This window comes from Tetrao urogallus (assembly GCF_951394365.1).
Source record: "Tetrao urogallus genome assembly, chromosome: 7".
In the NCBI taxonomy this organism is placed as follows: domain Eukaryota; kingdom Metazoa; phylum Chordata; class Aves; order Galliformes; family Phasianidae; genus Tetrao; species Tetrao urogallus.
The window spans coordinates 16,554,835-16,578,636 of record NC_136820.1 but is presented as its reverse complement, the minus strand read 5'-3'; the positions used below and the strand labels follow the sequence as shown (position 1 = coordinate 16,578,636).

At 36.3% G+C, this 23,802-nt stretch overlaps 1 protein-coding gene across 1 annotated transcript in view; it reads left to right on the top strand.

Moving 5' to 3' along the window:
• KCNH8 (potassium voltage-gated channel subfamily H member 8) overlaps positions 1-1,467 on the top strand; it is a gene marked incomplete at both ends in the record, with an annotated part of 154,193 nt that extends 152,726 nt beyond the window's left edge. Inside the window, one exon of the mRNA XM_079538695.1 lies at positions 757-1,467. Within this exon, the coding sequence (XP_079394821.1) occupies positions 757-1,467 (711 nt within the window). The remainder of the gene's footprint in view (positions 1-756) is intronic.
• Positions 1,468-23,802: the final 22,335 nt, after the last annotated feature.

Genomic DNA, 23,802 nt, shown 5'->3' with positions numbered 1-23,802 from the left:
TGGTAAGCAATAGGCTTTTGGGTAGAAAATCTAACATTAAAAGAGCAGCAACAAAAGGTGGAGTATGTATTGAAAAACAAAGACAACTGTTTATCCAATGCTATTTTAACAAAGCAATAATAATAATTGTGATATTATAAAGAGCTTTTCATCACTTATGGGAAGGTTTGAATACAATAACCTCAATTTGTATTTAACTACAGGAGACAAAGCATGCAATTGAATTTCTATTTAATAAGCTATTTAATACTGGTAGTAAAGAAAAACACTCTACAGAAGCTGTCAAACTAATTTGGAAATGCAAAAAATACAACTACTAAAGCTCAAGGCATCAGAAAGTGTTACTATTAAAGTTTACATATTTAAAAGCAAACAAACAACAACAAAACTAATAACCCTGTTCTCTTAAACTTTGCTTTGAAAGACAGTATTTCTTCACAGCAAAGTTGTGTAAAATCAGGTGAATTATGGCTGTAATGTTTCCATTATAACTTTTTATTGGGTTGTTCAATTACTTCAGCATGTCACAGGTAGCATAACATGCAGCTGAGTTAAGGGATGGACTATATCCCAGACATATATTAGTAAAGCATGTCTCCTTAAAATAAATCTACTGCAGACTAAATCTTATGTTTTTAGAATTAAAAATAAAATAAAATAAAATAAAATAAAATAAAATAATACAACATATTTCAGGCATAACTGTAACGTGCGCTGCATAAATTAATATTGGGGTATTTTGTTCTGACATAACAGGTCGCAACTTTAACTCATGAAGTATCACAATTAAGTAAGGATATGAAGAATGTGATGTACCTTCTGGAGAACCTCCTCCCATCCCAGAAGCCGCCAGGATTCTGCACAGTGCATGGCATATCTCGGAGTCCTACCCTGGAAAGCTTGCAGGCTCGGATGGCTTGGACTACACATCAACCTTGCACACACATGCAAGCTGGGAATATTACTTGCACCAAAGCACAACCCTGCCGCAGTAACACATTATGTGACATCTGGAATACAGATCTATCCTCTGTAGGCAGCAGCCCCCAAAGAACTGAACATAATATTCAAAATTCTACAGACAATGAATTTTTTTCTACATCAGGCCTTCATAATTCACCTTCCCAGTATCAGGTAATTCAGAAAGATAACTTGCAATTTTTAAGATGTACCTCTCCCCATTCAGACACTACCTTGACCCCTCTTCAGTCTATTTCAGCTACTCTTTCTTCTTCAGTATGCTCTTCATCAGAGACATCGCTGCACCTCGTGCTGCCCAGCAGGTCTGAGGAAGGGAGCTTTAGCCAAGGAGCAATCAGCTCATTAAGTCTGGAAAATCTGCCAGGATCATGGGACCTTGAAGGAGCAGGTGGAACAGTTTCTGCACAGACCTCAGATTTCCCCCTAGATATTGTCACAAGCACAAGGGATGTTAAAGAGAAAGACAACCAAGCCATAGATGTATAATGAGAAATAGTGAAGTGGCACTCAAAGCATGTTCCATAGCTGCCACTTTTAAATTTAGAGAGTACAACAACTTCATTGCATTCTTCAGCTTTTCTCTGGTGATCATGGAGACTTACAAACATGAAAATTCAGATTTATAGAAAGTAAGAAAAGGTATTCCTTGTTCATACTATAGGAAAAAAAAATCTAGAATCTAGAAGCATGTTGAAAAGCATTTTCTATACAAATAAAACTTTCTGGTCTGTTTGGCAGACTGTTGTGATAGTCCAAAGACCTTGAGGGTCAGAGCAGCTGGAAGTCTAGGATAAAAGAACTGTCATAGGCAGCTTTTATTCATCGAAGCAAAGGTTTTCCCTGAGTGTCTGACTGTTGTTTCTAAACAATATCCATGGCACTGCTTGCTTCCAGTGATTGTGGGTCCTGCTGGTCTGTTTGTCAGTTCTGTGAAAGCGAAGGGACAATTGTCACTGCATGTCATCTAGACAATCAACCAGATAGAGCTGGTAGAGAGTGGTCAATTGTTGCACGTTATTTGTTATGTAAATGAAACCTCAAAATTTATCAAAAAAATACTATTTTTATATACTTGGTATGAAATATGTAATTAAAAATATTTAAAATATTTGTAAGGAGAATAATAATTTGTTTTCATTTTGGTAAAAGCTTGCATTTTTAACAAGAAATGTACTACCAACATTAGATCAAATACTATTTATTGTTAAGATTATGTAGTTTACAAACGGATTCCCATTTATGTGCATGCAATTTGCAATGAATATATTCATGCTGGTGGAATACAAATAAATTAAGGTATTATTTTATTTTAAAAAAAATAAAACAGCTGGAATGTTGTATGCCAAGTCAGTTATCAATACTTAAACTGTTAATTGTTTAACTGATAACATTCAATATCCTTGGTTTCTGTCTTAATATTGCAGTATTATTATTGAGACTAATATTATACTATGCAGCCCCGTTGGGGATTTTATATTTGGTAAAGAAAATTAAGAGAGATGAAAATCATTGAGCAAACTTCCAGAAGAATTTTAAAGGAGAAAACTTGCAATGACTTAGTAAAAGGCAAAAGAAAAAAAGTTTGAAACATTAATTTATTTTTATTTCTATACCTAAGAACCTATTTTTGACCTTCAGCTACATGCATAGACTTTAGGTTTGGCAAAATCTTTCATGTGCAAAGAAAATTTTTCCAGTATTGAAGGTGTTAGAAACATACACCGCTACAGTGCAAACAGAGCAACTGCTTTGCATTGGGATTTCAATTTTATATATGTTTCAAGATCCACAGTATGCATCCTATTTGCATGTTCCTTAGTAAACTTTCTAAAACTCATGTTTATAACTCAAAATAAATGTTTTAAAATGGAGAAGTTAATTAAATTACATCTAATAATTAATGCAAACTGGTGATTGCTATGAAATTAAAACTTACAGAGCACAGACTTATGTTTAACTTAAGTTTTATTCTGAAACTGAAACATTCTTAACTTATGTTTTGTTCTGAAAACTTCAAAGAGTTGCTAACATTTGTTTCATTGTTAACATTTGAATGTTCACAGGAGCACAAATCTCAGCTGATATACTGTGCCTGACTTTCATCCCATCCCTTCACATCCTTTTTCCCTCTGGTGCAAATTAAGGACAGAGTGCCATCTTTCATTCTGAGCTGCTGAATTTTGTCGCTGTGTCTACATATCAACATGAGTGTTTATATATAGGGTTTTTTTTTCTCCTCTGTTCCAGCTTCTAATTGAAACACAGAAAAGTGATGACTGAATAGTGCACATCCCAGAAATTAGAAAGTGAATAACAAATACTGGTAAATACAGATCTGCAGTATTTCTGCACGCACATGATCCTCTTCTTCCAGAGAAGCCAAAAGGAATGGAAACATGCTGGCCCACCTTTAGCAATCTGCCTGTCATCCCCACTGCCACATAGAGCAGAAGGATGTGACTGAGAAGTTGGGAGCCGCATTACATGGTGGGGGCAATGACGTCTGGACAGAACAGCCAGGAGTTGGATAGTAACACAGCTGTTACAGTTATCTAGATCTATCTGTGCCCATGACGGGGCAGCAGGTCTGTAAGCCCCTGGCCCAGAAATGGGAAAGGAAGAAGGGAAAGGTAGAGAGATAGGAGCTGGGCCAAAAACAGAACAGTGGCAACGATCTAAGGAGGAAAACTTAATTTTACTAAATATAACAGAATGCAAAATAACGCAATATAATACAATATAACTGAAATTGAGGCTAATAAATCAAATAAAATAGAGTGTCCAAAACTGAAAAAGCCTACTTTGAACTGGAGGCGCACGGCTGGGGAGCGCAGCCACACACTGCCAGGCAGTGAGTGAGAGAGAGCCAGAGATCCTGTGATGTCCTCCCATGGCTTATCTTCCTCTCTGAACGTGAAGTCCCCTTGGGATATGTAGTTCTCTTCTGAGAACCAGGCATCCGGACAGTTGACAATCCACAGAACTGGAGTATCAACTCTTTAATTACCTGTGCATTACATGATGTTATGATGTGGAATACCGATAACAAAACCATGACAACAGCACCCCCTCAGGTGATTGCCTCACTGAAATACACAGTCTAAGATAAGTGCACCATGTCCCAGCTGTCGACTGGGGGTATACAAAAAAGCTATTTCTCTACTATGCTGCATTCCAAATATCATTTAATAATTTCCATCATATATATATATTTTTAAAATTGAGATTTCTTATTTTATAAATATACATAAATCATACTAAATGTACTTCAAATGTTTTGCTTTGTTTTGCTTTTGTCAAATATAATGGCTGGTGTAGTGAAATTAAATCTGGGTGTTTTGTTCTGGACTTTCTGCATTAGTTTTGCATAAAGTTTTAAAATATCAGTGAAAAGCAAAACAAAATGAAAGACTATGCATAGTCATAGCTTTACCGCTGTATTTTTTTTTCTATAATAAGGAAGTGCACATACTGAAATTGAGAAGAAATAGTACCAGGATATCGGTCCCAAGCAGTTCCTTGTCTCTGCAAGTGTCAAATATATCCTGAAAAATGTTGTCAAAAACTATGCCATCGAAGAACATACCCAGCCATGAGCTGGAGTGCAGAGAGACTGTGAGATGGCAACAAACAGGTGAGCAAACTGCCATCCAAGAAAACAGCCACAGGACAAGAATAGCATGGAATAAGTTCATTCCAGCCTGATACCAACCAAGGAATGAGGATCATCAGCAGGGCAGAAATGCAGATCTGAAGATCAGTACAACTTTAAACTTCCAGACACCATCATATTGTGAAAGCCTCAAGAAAAGTATCCCCCAAATAGCTTTTGTTTCAAAATATCTGTCAATGAACAATGAATACAGATAATTTCAGTTTTGACAAAACTCCTATGTTCAGAGCCTTTCAGCAACCTTCCAAGGCTTTACCACAGAGATTGAGTCACTCTAACTAGTTGCTAGCAAAACAAGAAACAAAACAAAACAAAACAAAACAAAAAAACCACAAAACAAACAAACAAAAAAAAATGGAAAACTGCAAAATCATGATACACAGGGAAGTTTGACAGTATCTTCACTAGAGCCATTTCACAGAGTCTTTTGAAGCACTGGACTTTCCTCACTTGAGTAAGAAAAATGTGTTTGAAAATAAACGGTATCATAAGGAGCCTAGTTTACTAATTATTCACATCACAGGAGCAACTGGGAGTCTAAAAGACCTCAGGGTACCCTTGTATTCACAACAGCAAAAGGGGATAATACAAAGCACAAAAAAAGAAAGAGAAAAAGTAGCATGAAAAATTAATTCAATGTCCCGTAACAGTCTGTGAGTGAAGCAGTGCCCTGTGAAGCTGGGAGGCAGAAAACAGCTGGGTGAACAGCTGCACTGGGCACTAGGACCCTAGCAAAGCTGGAGTGCTTCTGAGCATTAATACTGGATTCCCAACTCCTTGTTTTGTATGAAAATTAGCTACCTACACATAAGACATAGGGGAGGGTTATGTCTGGTCTGAGATATCCTGCACAGCAGTTTCCAAAACAATGCCTGCTAAATATCTGAAAGCAGGTGCTTGAATTATGCCAGACAGTCAGATAATTAATTAACCTTTTCAAGCGTTCAAGCTGGGAGAAAATGTAGCCACTGAAGGACTTGCGCAAACTTCACACCACACCTGCAAACCCCGGGCTAACAGAGGCAGCAGTGCAGCTCTTTTCCTTAACCTGCATTGGATGTAAAATTCACATCTGGACAATATGTGTTCTTTTTAGTGCTAGTGAGGATAAACTTTTCATTGGTCAGGCATTTTAGTGGCAAGAAGGCAGGTAATGTGTAGTACATCTGCTGACAATGCATGTCCAGCTGCTCAAGTCTCACTGATGCTGCAGTCAGCATTCCAAGCTGACTGCAGACATTCAGGTCCTTGAGGGACATTTTAGACCCTGTGTTTTCCCTTCTTCTATGCTTCCCCCTCCCTCTCCTTCTCCCCTCCTTTATTTTTTCATTCCACAAGCAGTTGCAGAAAGACCTCAGGCCATGTCTGAAACTAGAAAAAAACTGGAGCTTAGGAATCACTACAATCAAAATTAATTAAAATGATGGGGGAAGGGAGGAAGGATACATTTAATACTGAATCTGAGTACAACTTTCTTATGAGTTAGCATACACTTCTGCTCTCACCCGAACTTAAAAAAGGAAAAACAACAACAAGAAAAACTGGCAGCACTGAGAATGTGAATGGCTTCTCCCTAAATCAGCAGCAGACCCAGGGGATCTGGAAGGCCAGTGTCTGCATTTCTACAAGTACAGAAAAATGCCCAGATATGGAAAGGAAGAATAAGAAGGTGCATATCTCCAGCAGCTTGAACTGATCAGCAAATTTTAAAGAAAAAAATAAAACCACAGCATTCATAAACATATTACATCTTTTAGAAACAAAGTCCTCTGTATCAGTTTGGCACAAATACAGGGAAGAGAGTAGATAAAGGATGTGAGAGTGCCAAAGCATTGGGAAATCTTACAGTAGGGTGAGATCTAGGGCTATGTGAATTGCATTCTGTCAGAAACTATGTCTCCTTTTCTTTGTTTTAACTAGAGTCTGGGCATTTGGTTTTACTAATATTGAAAGAGACTATGAGCAATCATTCCCTGTTCACCTTTTCCAGACCACTTGTGATTTAAAAGATAACTTGGAATGATGTAGATATGTATTTCAGGTTGAAGCTTCCCACTCTATTTCCTCATTCCCTATAACAAAGGAATCTCACATCTTTAATAATACTTTCTACTATCTTTTATCTTTTGCATGTCAATGTTTTGAATACATACATCACCCACTAAAGTGTTGATTTTTATTGTTTTGTGTTCTTTTCATTTTAATCCAAGTACTTTCTTTGCTTCTCATTGCTGGATACTAAAATGAGTAGCTTGTACAGCTGCTCATTATAACTTCAAACATCTTGTGTGTGGGGTCATAATCACGTGACAGCCCATGACTGATTATTTTCTCTTCCAGGTGGACAAATTTACATTTATCAATTTCAGATTGAGTTTCAAATAGTATTCCTTTTCCCCATTGCTCAGTATCAGTGAGATCTTCTATAGTTATTTACAGACAAGCTTCATGTTTACAATCTGAATACATTAAATATCAAACTTGGTCAACAATATTGATCTGTTTTGCCAGATTATGCAGAGTATCCTAACATAGTCAGAATTTCCTGTGTGAATGAAATACTTCATTCTGAAGGTTTTCTATAAAAATGTTATTATCTTTTCAGGGATATGGAGACTAGATTTTATTTTATCTTCATTTTGAAGATAAAACTTCATCTTTATTCATAACCTTAAGTAACTTGTGTTCAACTAACTTCAAACTGCTATATGCATATTCTTTCTGTCTTTTATTTTCCAGTTAGTTTAAACTCTCTACATGTGGTCACTTGGTCCAAGATCACCTTCTGCAGTACTCCTGCTAAAAGTCTGAAATAGACCCAATACAGGACCTGCCTCCTGTTTTGTCAGAGGCCATTTGGTAATGAAATCTGCCAGCTGTCATCTCTCATGACTGCTTTTTGCCTACCACTGTTAGTGGCATTTGTTCTCCAAATTATTTTTGGGAAATAAGTTTCCCAGAACTAAACATTTTCCATTTTTCTCTCTCCCTAATAATAGCACTGAATTTCCCAGCCAGATCCATGTCTAGCCTGGAGTGTTTATAGCAAGTACCCCATATTTCAAGGGTTTCATGGCAGGTCAAAGCTACATTCTGCAGAGTAAAAGAGCACTTAACTTTTTTTTTTTTCTTTTTTTTCCCCAACTGTAAGCATCAGCATCAAAACCAAGTTAAATCCTTCAACTACAGATTTATTGTAGCTCTCCTATCACACTATGAATTTCATGCAGCCCAAACTTTCAGGAGTGAACTCAATACTTATGTGAATCCTCTTATATTTTTAATTTCCCACTGCTGTGTATCTTAAACCAGAATGTGGGAACTTAGAAATAACCTTTCCTCTCCACAGTAACAGCTGTTCTGATCCTGAGCTTGTTTTGTTTTAGTAGTGTACATTCTGTCATACAAGTAACATCAGCATAATAGCTACAGCGCAAAAGAAAATGATTTTGTTGTAATATTCAGAATTTCAACCAAGTGTTAAAGCTACTGATTCACGGAGTGTAAGTATATTATTTTTAAATTGGTGCAAAACAAACACAGATTTTATTATTCATCTTATACGTGGCTGTTGCAGACTTAATTTATGACACAGGTGCTAGGTAGCCTGGAACAAAGAGCTCTGAAATAATGACTATGAAAAGGCCATGCATTTTTATTTGTTATTGTTCTGATTAATAAATAAGCAAGCTCTCACACACTAGAAAGCAGAACAAAGTAGCATGCAATGATTCATTACCAGCTGGGGAAAAAAAATAACAAGAAAAAAAATATAAATCAACAACTCAGCCAGAGACAGACTGGAAGAGCCAACTATAAGGCACAATAGCAATCTGGAGGCATTAGCCTGAAGCTGGCATAGATACAAGTGCTCTCTGTGATACAAGCAGAACTCAGGGCTTACTTTTTCAAGGATAAATTCTTCTCTTGATAGCATTTGCAACAAAAAAAATAAAAATCAAACAGACAAAAACTCCAACACTTTGTTTCCAGCTAGTGACCTACAGGAAGGTAATGATAGAAAATGAGAACCTACCTTAGGTTCAGTAGGAGTTTGGAGTACATCAGAGAGATTTCTTTCCCCAGGTCATAGTTTTCTGGATCTTGAGTCCTTGTTTTGTCTTTCTGCGTAAATACTGCCAACCATATAAATATAATTACCACAGTGTAAATATTCCAGATATGACAGAATTATTTTTAAGTAATACATAATGATTACTTCTCTTACCTAGGTTATCATAAACAAAAATTATCTGTGATGTTCTGATCTGTAATTTTTTTTTTTTTTTTTTTTTTTTTAAGTGGGGATGGGGCTGCTTTTCTTCTTTTATTTGGTTGTTTTCAAATAACTAGGGCATATGTTGCCCCAAGTACATGTATTAAATCTACATTAAAATGTGTTTTAGAAACCTCTACACAACAGTATTCACATGTGAAAAGCCCAACTTCCCTTAGTAAGAACATTTGCTGCAAAGTAGTACAAGAATAAGAGAGACCTGCAGGCCACTTAGACCTCATTGGGGACATCCATGTCTATTAGACTACTGTCAAGCTTAATTTACGTTCCAGTTTGCTTGCAGAACTTTTTTTGTAAAAGCAGTTACGTTTTTCTCCTTTTTTTTTTTTTTCCTTAAATCATGTGTTCCCCTGTTCCCTATATTAAGGTTTATATTTTTTCACAGCATTTGCTGTTGCCCATAAGAAAAACTTGCTTAACAATACAGTCTCCAGTCCAGCAATGAGGGAACCTCATTATCCATCAGCAGGCTTTATGGATTCTTTGTTAAACCTAACATAACCTCTGCAGATAATGAGAAAATTGGTATCTTTCTTCTACTTTTTACTTCTGTTTGTTCAAAGTGTGTAACCGAACTATCAGTGATATTGATGTAACTCAATATCAGTCTCACACACTACTTTTCTAAAACGAAAAATTAGATTTGCGCTCAAACTGGTGGGGTAAAAGGTACATTCATAACTCAAAGACAAATACAGCAATTTATTTTAGGCACTCGAAATTCACGTTCAGATAGACTCAGATTCTACAGATGCATCCGATTACAACTCGCTGGTAGCTTTCAGGTGAAAGGTTGAGCTGGAAAATTTTGAGTTATTGATCCTGAAATACCTTGCATAAATATTTAAGTTGCCATAAATGTTCAACAGATACTTCCCAGACAATTAACCTAATAGTATCTGAGCTTCCCAATACTGTTTTCCCAAGGCAGTACCTATTGTACAGAAAGAGAATAACATAGATTTTCAATCTTTGTGAATCCAAACTGTGAGGACACTGGAAATTTGGAGTATATCTCCTAGAAAACTTTAATTAATAATCTACATAGAGAACTTTGAGAACTCAGCCTTCAAGGTTCAAATACACAAGCACATTAATAAATACTTTAATTTCAAGTAAATAAACAAGAAAAGGTTTCAAAAAAGTTTTAAAATATCTTCTGAATGCTTCAGATGATGCTCCACTCCACAGGGTTAGCACAGAAATCCCACTCTACTTTAGCTATCTTAATAATGTGTACTTTTGGATACTACCTCAATAAACACGTGCCCTTCTTCATTATGCTTTTTATATCCAAACATTTAAAAAAATAACTTAGTGTTTTTCTATTAATTACTGCTATAGAATTACTGGAAAATATTTACCATCCTTGTTTGACCTGCTGTCACAAGACTCTTTCTCTCTGCAAGTGCTTTCAACTGAGCCCGTGAGGAAGACAAGAAGGAACACAAGTTATGCTAACATGTTTGCTATGAGGGGACATTAATTTACCTGTTACCTCCAAACAGAATAGTTCACTCAGATGCCTGACAATTAAAGCCTTACATGATTAATCTCTCTTCCACATACGCAGTCCATATGTAGTCAGTGTGCTACTAGAATATACTTACATACTTTTTTTACATGATTCTCAAAACAAAACAAAAGAAAAAAAGTACCCCCAAAACATTTTCAGGTAGATTTCTGATATTTTGTGTGAGTGTTATTAACAATTTCTTATTCTTTTTTTTCAGCTCTTTCTTTTGATAATTCCTTGCATTTGACATCTTAAGCATTGCACTATAAGGACAGGAGCACACATTTCTAACCTTCAAGTTGTTTTCTGCTTATCTATTCATACAGGACTTTTGTCATCAGCAGCAGTTCCCTGAGGAACCTGAACTATCACAGAACAATATTTATTAGTTAAGAAAAGAATCAGACTCCACCTAGAGCAGACTCATAACAACAGCAATAAAAAACTTCACCTCTGTTACCTTTGACCCTGAAAAACCTGAGGAAACATTAAGCACCAAATGGAGAGTGCAGTCACTTGAATAGTTAATAAATGCCATTTTAACTGGAAACAGAAATTTCCTGAGGTACTGTCCACTTCAGGTGAAATCACTGAGTTACAGTTTCCAGTAAGAGAGGCAGAACTAAGACTCCACTGCTGTATCAAAGATTTAGCTGTGCTGTTAAGACAAGTTTCTTGCTGTTTCAACAGTTCCTTTCCATTCATTTTAAAGTCAAATGTAAAAAACCTGAAAGCAGAAAACTGCACATGTACTCAAAAGATAATTATTTTCAAACTTCCAGTTCAGCAAAAATTTCAAAACTAATTTGTTCTTGTTTGAGACAGGACAGTCCCCAGCCCAACAAAGCATTCACATTATCTGTGAAGTTCAACAAATTCAACAAAACTCATTTATTTATTTTTTCCTTCTATGTACTTTGGCAGCTGATGATAACTAAAATATATTTCAATTACAAATACTGCAAAGTAGGACTAAAATCTACTTCTGGGAAGTTGAAACAACCTAAGACAGAAAGAGAAAATTCAAAGTGAAATCAGAATAGGTTTATCTACCTACAGGTGAAATCCTTTCCTACTTTTTTTCCTATTTTCTTGCCTATTTTCTGTCTAATTCATTTCACACTGCTCTCTGTTTCACAAATGAAGGAAACAATCAGACCCCAAATTAAGTTTCTTTAAAGAATCCCACTATGAACTGGATCAACATCCATTAGATTATCCCAACACAGACTCAATGGCTCTTTTCCCCATATAGCATGATTTGCCACTGTGGTCTGTAGACATGTCTCCAGGATGTAAAGGACTTTGTACTGGATGGTCTTTGACTACCACAGTAATTCACTTTGTAGGCAAAAATCTTCTAGTCAACTGTGATAACCCTTCAAAAGAGAGTCACAGGAGAGAAAAGCACCAGCAATAAACTTCCAGAGTGGAAGATACTTCCACTCCAAGAGGAAAGAGCCAGGAAAACTAAATGAGAAGCAGGAAAGCTAAAGTTTTTTGGGGGAGGGTTGTGTGTATTAAAAAAAAATAAGAGTAGCATAAGATATATAAAATATATAAAGTATATTTTATATATATGAAGTATATTTTATATATAAAAAAGCATATAAAATAAGAGACGGTGCTATGGTAAGAGGCAGGCAGAAGCCCAGAAACAGCCACAGCAAAATACTCTAGTAGGAAACTATGAAAGGTTTTGACAGTCAAACTCAAAAATTCTCTAGGATTTTTGACAGCTAGTAGCAGTGCAGAATGTGGCAGAAAGACACAAATGAACTACGTGCTGTGTATTTACATAGTTTGTGACAAGACCATACTCCTAAAGCTTCCTTTCTAAAAGAGAGGATAGAGCTTGCCAAAGTAGCAGCAGCATAGGCAGGAAAAGCCATTTGCCAATGATAGTTTTCCAACAGACCAGTGGTTGAACCAGAAACATAGCATCATAGAATGGTCCATAATGATCATCTAGTTTCAACCCTCTGCCGTGGTCAGAGTTGCCAACCAGTAGACCAGACTGTCCAGAGCCACATCCAGCCTGGCCTTGAATGCTTTCAGGGATGGGACATCCACAATCTCCTTGGACAGCGTGTTCCAGTGCTCCACCACCCTTTGTGTGAAAAACTTTCTCCTAATATCTAACCTAAATTTCCCCTGTCTTAGCTTAAAACCATTCCCCCTTGTCCTATTACTATCAACCCATATAAACAGTCATTCCCCCTCTTGTTTATACATTCCCTTCAAGTACTGGAAGGCCACAATGAGTTGAGTTCTCCTGAGTCACACATCAGCTTCCCCTACAACTGCCACACTGCCCCTCAAACTTTTCTGAGCACTTAACAAGCCAGCATGCTCTCTCCCCATTTTGGTACTAGTGTACATGTTATGCATGTTGTTGAATAACAATCTAGCCACTGAAACCCATGGCTTTGCACAAGTCCATCAGGAATTATGTGATCTGGTGAAAAACACACCGACACACCAACCCTAGTACTATGTTTCAGGTGGATCTTATGATGTCCATCCAGTTAAAATTAGAAATGGATGCAACATTGCATCCTACTCTCTCCAGGTAATTTGCACATTTCCTGGAGGTGATTTTATTGCTAGTAAAACCCAATCCCTGCCACAAAGAAAGAAGTAAATCAACATGACAAAAAGAACTATCAAAAAACAGAAGTACGTGCCTTGAAAGACAGCATATGAAAATATATGTTGTATAGTTAGACAGCAATAAGAAATTTTGAAGCATTTTTTTTTTAAAGAGTGATTAGCAAGGTCCCTTATAACTACTTCAAATTGTTTTTTAATACCATACAATTTGTAAAATGACAGCATGCTTTTTAACGGGGTGTATGGTTTTGATGAAGTGGGATTGGAATAGCATATATGGAAACTTACAAAAAGTACTAGCTGTAGAGCTAAAACTGTTGACATCACGTTTGTTGTGCTGCCCCAAGCTCTTTTGTAAGTGCAGACTGCATTAAAGATAGAAACTCATCATGGAAGAAATTTTTGTCCTGACATAAACAGGTACACAACACAACAGGTAGCACAACAATATATGAAGACAGCATTTTGTGGCCTTTTTCCTGGCTGCGTTTAGCATTCTGTTCTATTCACAGCCCCCAGTCTGCTCCTTAGAGTCCATCTGGTAGTGTGTTACTGGTGAGAGCTACAGTCTAAATCACACTGCCAATGTGATCTTTATTTACACAGGTGAACTCTTGCTTTCGCAAGAACCCCTCACTTCTTTTGTACTAAATGGATGATGCTGAGGTTCAAGAAAGCTGTATATTTCTGTCATGACCCTTAAAAGTTTTATGAACTTCAATAAATTAACAAGAATAATGTCTTCTCCATGAGGTATCCTCTTTTTACCACACATCCCATTGTCACTGTCTTCCTTACTACAATTTTCATTTAAAAATTTTCACTTCCAAATACTCTCCTTTTTTTTTTTTTTTTTTTAAATTATAAATACTACCAAGAAAAGTAATTCAGGTCCAAAACTACTTTTAGCTCACTCATGTACCCCTAGCAAGTGATTTGTAGTAGTCTTTTGTAGTAACACTGTAGTGCACACTTGACTTTGTCAGTTTTTTCATCCTTCTTCATCATTTACCAATTTACCTTTGCCCAGGACATGCTTGGACTTGTTCATCTGTGTCCCCAGCAAGCTTTGAGACAATGATGTAATCTCTTACAAGTACGAATATATCTCTTTGTGTTTTGTTATCATAAGCAGCTGAGTTACAGTACTTGAACACATTATACTTTCTTAAGCTTCTAGTGACTGACCATCAAAGGAGCTAGAGAAAGTTCAGTTGAAAATTTGCCAGTGACCACACAGCACAGATACTCAGATCTGAATAACTGACAACCAAAGGAGCGTTTTACTTGCATTAACAGCTTACTTGATGCATGAAATCTAAACTGAGAAATTTATTTCGAAAGAGATTAAGTACTCTGAGTAAAATACCTTGTCTCTTGCTATTCTTGACAGTGTTAAGGGTAAAGGGATTATTGGCTAAGTTTAAAGAAATGTGTTCACTTAACTTCTGTATTTGGCATTTGAATGTTTCAGTGATTTGTTATAAAACACATGTTGTAAAAAGCATAGCTGTTCTCCTTTCTGTGGAAGAAATTAACAGATGAAGTCTATTGGCAAATTTGCAAAAAAGAGTGAAAAACACATACTCTTGAAATTCACAGCACTCTTATGGTGTTCAGGGGTTATTTTTAATTACAGCAGTATTGTCAAGTGGTGCCATATGGCAGTTGTATGTAATATATTCCTATGACCTTCTGATAGGGGAGAAAGAATGTGCCAGCTTAAACACTTCCTATAGAGATGGCTCCTCTTCATCTCTGATCTTCACTAGTGCTGTCAAATAAGGATGCTTCAGGGCTCCATCCCTCTCATCTTCCTTCAAGTAACTCTCCTTTTCCAACAGGTGAGCAATAAAGCTAAGAATCCTTCCCCTTCTTTATAATGATCTCAGTTATTTGCTTGCCGACCTGAGCTTACTAAAAATCAGTCCCAAGACTTAAGGAGTGTTTTACTTTGGTGAAGTAAAGTAAAAAGTCTGTCTCATTCCACAGTATTTCTTCTTTTTTTGTGCACCACACTACAAGCAAATAAGCAGGTACTGTTCAGTCTTGTCCTCATGGCACTGACCATGTTCAGACTCACAACAAACTATACTTGCTGAGAGTGCATTTAGCTCAGAATTCAGCCAAAGGGAGAGAAAATCAGACTGAAAAGACTGTTTGGGCCTGATCATGAGCAAGAACAGTTCCCAAATAGTGGGCAGTTGATTGTCAGTCATTAACACAATTTCTTGTAGTTCACTTAAAAGAGATTTCCTAAATTCCTAGACACAGTGCAAGAACCTAAGGGATATAAACAGCTTGTTCAGCTCTAATTTCACGTAACATTATGAGGACCATAGGAAAAAGAAATGCTGTACTCTACAATTGAAAAAAAAAAAAAAAAAAAACAAGCTTATTAAAAAGGAAAAGGTCTCAATAGACAAATGTTTAAGGCTACTAAAAAAAAAAAAAAAAAAAAAAAAAAAAAAAAAATATTTGAAGATCAGAGGCTTACCAGAATGCAAGCCATAAAACCCACAAAATATTTGTTGAAGATCATCATGCACAATGAGGAATTGAATCAGTCCACTATCAGATATCTTCGTATCAGTGCTCTAATTCATGCATGATGATCAAAAGCTTTTAATCTACAAGCAGAGCATTATAAAAAGAACAAAAATCCTGACTTTATGTAATTTTACTATATGTTGTAATGTATATATAAAATAAAAATAAATTGAAAGATTTTCCATTACCTGCTTTTTATTAACATAAGTTTTGCTTCCCATAACTGGTGTGGTTACAGATTTTTCACATATTTAATACAGAAATACTTTATTTAAAGCTGAAAAGAAGGAAGGAAGGAAGGAAAGAGAAAAATGCATGTTGCTGTTTCTAACAGTATCTCCTTTGGTTGGCTAACCAGCTAACCTGTTTAATTGTCTGCTCCTTTACTCTCTCACAAAATGTTAGATTGCAGATTTTGATTTTAAAAATAAAATAATAAAGACATGGCATTTTCAGAAAAGACACTGCATTATCCCAAAGCCATTTCGAACAGACAAAAACTCACTGAAATAACTGAGAATCTGGATGCCACTTTGTTACTCAGTTCTATCTTGTCAAGAAATTAGATGTGGGGAAAAAAAAAAAAAAAAAAAAAACACAACAACAATAAGGAAACAAAATATCACACCAGTACTCTTCATTGTTATTCTTCTGAGGTCTGTTAATGCTCATTAGTCGGGGAGCTGCAGACTTCTGAAGTCCTGGGTACTGCCTTTGTGACCTCTGAGTACTTATTAACTTTCCATGCACAACCTCTCCTTTTGACGCATCTGTATACTGCTGATACAATCGCAAACTTCCCCCTCTCTTCTTCTTTCCCTGCAGTTCTTTTTTGCAGGTTGATTAGCAACTTTTTCTTGGCATCTACTGCTCTTCACTATTAAGCAGAGTAACTGTTAAGATTCACAAATTTAGTTTCTTTTCATGAGAAATTTGGTTTCAAATTTTAAATACTTGAGCCCATTTCATAGATACAAGAGATAATCTCTCAAACATTTTCCTATTGAACAGAGGACACCTAGCATGCCAAATCAGAGCAATGTATACCTGTTAAGCTGAAGACACATTTTATACTTGAGATGATCAAAACTGCTCTGGACACTAGTTGTTGGACCCTGAGAAAGCCCAGAGAAATGTAAAGGAGGTCCCTTCAAGGTGACCTAAGATAGTCTTTGGTGAACAAGCCTTGATTTCAACTATTGCAAATCACTGGATAATAAACCATTAGTAATCAATCATGCAGGAGATTACCTACAAACACAGAACACTTACGGCAATTAAAATTTCTACAGAAAGTTACATAGCCTAACATCTCTCTTTTTTAAAATACCTTTCTCACAGATACTATATTTCTTCTTAAAATCTTATCAACAGATTATATGTTATAGGCACATCAGCAATTTCCTTCTTGCACCAAGAAGTGATGTATGACTGTGCAATAGAAGCTGCAATACCATGTGCTTGGCTCTGCAGTTTTGATTTATTATGTTGAGAGAAAAGAAAGGTTACCATAAAGTGCTTTAGCACATATGCTCAGAGTTATTTTTAGACTAGTAGAGATTTTATCTAAGAAAGCAGGTTGGTTGTGCTGTGTGACACTGTAGATTTCAGACTTGAACATACCCAGAGAGTCTATAAAACTATGTGATTTCATTAAAAAAAAAAAAAAAGTGAATTAAATGGAAATGATACAACAGGGAAATATTCATAATTACTGCTGTGCTGTCAGACATCTGCCAACAACTGTTCAATACTGTGAAGAGCATCAAGATGTTCTCAATGCCATTACTGTTAATTAAACTTAAATTGATGCATGACATGTTTGGGAAATATGATTTTTAGTTGTATCATAAGCAACTTGAGGATTTAAAAATCACACACAGAAAAAAACTTATTTTATTTTTTTCCATTACAGACTGGCAGTATCTAGCAAACATTCATTTTTTGTTCCAATAAATAACTTGGTGGTCGAAGAAAATTACAGGCTTAATTGAATTTTTACTAATACTCAAGGGATGCAAAAGTGATGATAGAATCGCATATATTTTCAGTCAAATGCTTGGAATAAAAAGATCCAACACCTCTTTTCAGTCATTTAGCTATTAAAATTTGGGCCAGTAACAGTGAAAATGTCAATCCCTAGTGTTTGTTTCAACCTAGATTTCAGTTGTCTAACAACATAGCACCATTAACAAATGCTCCAGTGTTGCTGTGTTGCAAAAGTTGAGAGAGATGGTTAACCAGAGAAGGCAAAGAAGCTCTACTGCGGGCTCCACAGGGAAGCTCTGGGCACTGAAGATCATCTTGCAGGATATCTTGCCTTCAAGCAAACTGCACTGTCATCCATGAAACACTGCAAAATACTGCTAATGATTCAAGTTCCACTCCCAAGCTCCAACACTTGCTTCCAGGCAAGCAACAAATTGGCTGAGGAAAATGAGGTGACTGTACTGTTCTGTTCATGGTTCTTTTGACATCAGCTTGGGGATGTCTACTTTGTACCATGCTGTACAGTGTAGATGTTCCCATAGAGATTTTGATGTTGTTAACATCTAATTAGATGATAGATAACATTCTAACATTTAAAAATATCTATTACTGCCCATCATCCCAAAACTTTTCTGCCCGACAGTGAACTATACTTTTCTGAGTGGAGAGTGTCCCTCCTCCAGTACTTAGTGTGTTCTCAGAAGTCTTACTCCATTCTAGTTACAACTGCACAATTATTATTGTTTGTGAAAAAGAGTATTTCTTTGAGTTCTTTAATTATATATATATTATATAATTATATGTTACATATTATGTTCTATTATATTTTATATATAATAGAAGCTTAGAAGTGCTACGGACATAATAGTGCTTATTACTAAGAAAAGAAGCACCTTCTTATTCTCTCTCCTTTGTATCTCCGAGGAAAATACTTGATTCAGTGAAACTGGCTAGAGACTCATCACAAAGCCTCCTCTGGGATATGCTTCACTGCAATACAGTGTTCCTTTCAGCCCATTATTATTCTCTCTGGTTTTGGGGCCAAAAATAAACTTGAAAGGAATCAAAGTCTAAGTCTTGTTTAAAAGGTTGCTGGATCTCCAAAAAACTACCAGATGTTCCTGTCTCTTAACTTCTCTGATCCTTCCACGTCTGGCAACTAATTTTAATCAGGTTAGTAACTGCAATGAAATATCAGCCATTACATAAATAAGAAAACATTTTACAAGGTTTTAAAAATCTGTACATTCTCTGTCCCTCTGCCAAAGAGCAACAGATGTTCAGTCAGCTTTCAAACAGATCAGTGACACAAGTATAAACACTTGTTTATATTCATCAGTTCCTGAACCTAAATGATGTTAGATTGATCTGGTCACAGTTTTTTTTGACAAGATACATTGGGTGTGGTTTCTTGTTATATTGAGGGCAGGTGGGGAAAAATGCTAGAAAATATTACTTGACTGTAACAAAAAATGCTGTCAGTGCTGATTTTAATGGTCTTGAAAATACTTTTCACAGTCAAAATAAAGCTTCTGAACAAACTGAGAAGTTTCTTTATTCCCAAAACAATTTCATACTCAGAAATTTGTACGTCTTTGTGCACTGCATTGTTTGAACTAGCGATCCTTAATTCTGTCAAACTACTACATTTTTTTCTCACAGTGCTCAAATACTATTCTAACAATATCTGAGTATTTAAATGGAAGTTCAGACCAAAAAGGTCAACAGAAGGAACTTTGCAAAGTCAAACTTCATACTAGGGGTTCAGCTATACTAATGTGCTATGCACACCGATCATAAATGTGTTAAGGAAAGACATTATGAACTACTCATATCAACCCCTTAATTTAAAGCATGTGTTAAAATTGTTTTAAGTTATAAGTCAAATATTTGAACTACACTAATAGGTATACTCACCTACGTTCTATGCTTTAATGCAAGAATAGATAGCTTCATGTGACATTGCATTTACCAAAGCAATAATCCCATACATGCATTTCTGCTGTGGAACCACTAATATCCATTTTGTTCAGGTGCTACAGAGCTTAGGATTCAGTTAAATTTTATCTACACTTTTCTTATACAAACTGCACGGAGATTAATACCTAGAGACAATGCACGAGTACTTCACTATCTAGTACAGCTGATGGGAGAGCATGGAAGATATTGCCTTACCTTTGAGCTCCTCAGTGCTTTGGATTTCCTTCTATTTGCAGCTAGGGCAATGTTACTGCAGCACTATTAGCATAAATCACATCAGGGTCTAAACAAGGAAATTATTTATCACAGCTTAGGGTAAAAATGATTTCCTCAAATTTGTTCAGGGTGCCTGTGATACTGAACTCCTGCACTGAATCTTCATATCTGTATTGCTGCTCAGCACTCCAAATCACTTCTTCTCTCTGTGACCCCCAGTACAAACCAACTCATGCTTGTGATTTAGTTGGGCAGGTGTTCTTAGATCTTGATATACCACATATGTGTGGCAATTTGCATGGAAGCAGCCTTCAATCTGATGGACTGGCCCAGCATGACTTCCTTTCTCAGCAGTTCTGCTGGTGAGGCAGCTTTGTGAGCTGTGCGGCTAAGTAGATTGCTGGGGTTTGACAACGCATGGGGGCTGATAGTGCTTCAGGGCTTAAGTGAGAACTTTGTTGCAGCTAACCAACGATTGGAAGGGAAAAAAAAAAAAAAGAAAAAAAAAGGCAAACGGAGCTAATTGTATCTACTAGGTCTCTTAGCACACCATTTGGTGAGACAATGTGAAATACTGAATAGAATAGGAATATGCTAATTTTATTCACCATAGAAAAACAAAGCTGGTTAGAGTAAGTCACTGTCCAAAACAAGAAAAAACAAACAAAACAAAACAAATAAACATTTTTCCCTTTCTTAGGAAAAGTTTTCACAAGTTTCCTGCAAAGTATATGCTACAAAACTGACAACAGCAATTGTCATAGGGTGAATCTAGTGGAAAGCTGTTCATTTACTGTTGGAAATCTGAAACTGAACTTAGTGTTTTAGGATATACTTGAAATAATCACAGTGTCTTCAAGCCTACAAATCCTCAGTGGGGGTACAGAGAGTTGCTAAATGCCACATATTCTTGCTCCAGAGATTCACTGCACAGATTTCTTTCCGGCCTCCTGCTAGAATCTCTGAAGTAAACACTTTATCATTTTCATTCTTATGGATGAAGGCTCTTTTGCAATTATGTTTTGCACTATACAGCAATTTTACATTATTCCTGCTTGTATAATTCTTAGAATAACTTCCTCCACAGTAATTTTTTTAGTTATATAATTATTTTATACTCCCCTTTATGTTCATTATAGGGCTTCTGAGATTTGTGTGACAAATTAAAAGAGCTTCTCTCCTACAGTAGCAAAGTTTCTATTGCATGTTTATGCCACTCCAACTCAAAGTTTTATTGTGGGTGTATGTATTTCAAGCAATTTAGCTTTGGAACTTTATTTCGACTGGCTACAGAAACACAGTTTTCAGAGCCTGCCATAAAAAGAACTCTCACTATGCTACTAAGTCCTATCTTTATCATATTTTTCTCTTTTTGCAGGATTATGACAATGATGATTCAGCTCATCTGGATAGAATTGTTTCATAAAATTGCAGCTAGGCTCAATGCAAATCTTTAAAAGTTTCTCACAGCAGATTCTATGCTTACTTTAGTCCTTTTCTTGGGTATTTAACTGACTGTTCCTCCTCTTTCTGTAGATAATTCAGACCTGGATCTCCTCCTCTATGATCCTTCAGACTGTGCTAGAAAGGGAATAGAAATCCATTTCCATTCTTTTATTTCCATTTAAATTCACTTGCTAAAGAAAGACAATCCCACTATAGTTATGTTCAGTTATTCAGGATTGTGCCTGAAAGGGGAAGGAGCAAAGGCAAATTAGCTCTTTTGGTTACACTGGGATGTGACAGGAAATATATGTATATATAAGGCACATGCAGTACATTTTTATCCCTCGCATAGCATGATCATTTTGAAGAATATATTCCATTGGTACTCTGGTTTCAGAAACCATCAGAGGCAAGGAAATCTTTTTTTTTTTTTTTCTTTTGACAACTCGCAAAACAGAAAATGCCTAATTGCTGCTGGTGCAATGCTAAGGAAAGCAATTAACAAAGCAAGTTCTGTGTCTAGGCCATGACTAGAGGTATGGACCGTTAGAGGCAGGGAGTGACAACAATGTGCTACCACAGGTGCTGTATTGAACTGTTAGCTCTTGCCTAAAATGTCAAGTGAGAAAGCTCTATTCAGTTGATATTAAATGCACAGGAAAAGGAAAATAGACAAACAAAAGCATCTAAAAACATCAATGTTCAGTAACAGCAGTCTGTAGAAATAAGTACTATGGCCCCTCAGCCATCGTCTCCATCATTTGCAAGAGCATTGGCTTGTACACATCATTCATAGCATAGCATTACTCTGATGCCTGCTGTTTACTTTTGATGAACTCAATCCAACTGGCTCCAGTTCAGACATTAGTGCTTCTGGGTAGAAAATGATTATTGAAAATAATGGATGAGGAATTACATCTGGCTGGAACAAAGCAAAAATAAGAATTACCAATTTGAAGCTCTTGGAGTAACAGGCCTGCTCTAAACAGCTCTGGAAATCAGAAACGCAGCAGCCTGAGTAGACTCTGTTATCCACGTAACATTCATCCTCCACATCGGGAAATCTATATTTAAATGACAGCCTGTCCTTAGTATATTCCAGGAAAGAAACATGATATAGCTACTATTAGAGACTGAACTGTGAACTTATTTTACCCCTGAAAACCTTAATTGCCTGTGAAATGGCAAAACTAAAAGGATTACAGCAATTCTTGCTTGCTGCTGTAGCTTTTTTCATGCTATGCATTTTTGTTGACAGTAGAATAACCCCTGGCAAGAAAGACAGAATCAAAGAAGAGAGACTCCGTTCAAATAACAGCTTTTCAAAATACGAAAACTAAATAAGTCATACAGAACACTTAAGTACAGGCATGATTTATTTATACAATAGCAGGAAATTGTCCAACAGTAGCTTGCAAAGCCCAAAATATAGAAAGAAAAAGGTTCTCAAAAGCAACTCCCAGAGCGCTTTGTACAATTAGAGACAGAAATACAAGGTTGTCAAATAAATGAGTCTCCATTATAACTAAAATAGCTTATAACTTGATGAATCTTCCATTGAAATTGCAAATTTCATATATACTGGCAACAGAGAAAAATACAGAAGTGTGAAACTTCTTAAAATGTGTCTTCTGTTAGAGATATATAACTTGAAAATAAAACAAGTGTGAACTAATATGGCTTCATTCACATGGATGTGTGTTAAGTGCAAGCTTCAACTAAAAACACCTCTCTTTAGAGAACTTGTAAAGTATTCTCTGCAACACAGATTCTCTATTGCCCAGTGATATTCATAAAACTGCTTTACAGTTGTGCTCATTTTCACTGCTGCTAGTTTTCACAGAAAGGTGAGAAATGTAAATCTCCTGGATAAATAATTCTCTCAGATGTGGCTGAAATAGGCCTCACTAGATTAATAGAAAACAAAAAGGTATTAGAGAAAAAGAGAAAAGAAGCCCCTACATAAAGTAGGTAAAGTCTTGTTCCCATGTGAGTAGCCAAATATACAGCAGAGCAAATCAAATGTGGCAGGTGTGTAGGACAGGGATGAAGTGGAGAAAAATACATGAATGAGCTGCTAGGTGTTTCCAAATTACAGTAATGATTAGAATGGCAGGAGACAAAAATAACAATGCAGGAAGCAGAAAAAGAAACTGCTGCTGAGTGATACGTCAGCACAGGCAACCCACCAGGAAAGTGCAAGCAAGTTGGGATTTGCTGAGAAAATGAACAGCATAAAAGCCCTCACAAGAATTAGTAACATCAGGAATGCAATCCACTTTGCAACAAAAGGAGGGTGCAAATGGAAATAAAAGGAAAAAGAAATGAAAGATACACAGGGCAGAAAAGACAATCACAATCACAGCCACTCACAAGATTATAACAGAAAACTTGGATTAAAAAGCAATACTCAGAAATGAAAAGTCTGGAGCAGAATGGGACAACAGCTTGTACCAGCAGGAGAAGGAATATTGACCGTGTCAGGTAAAGTGAGAAAGGCCAGAGAAAGTAAAGTTGGATGATAAAACCACAGAAAGGAAA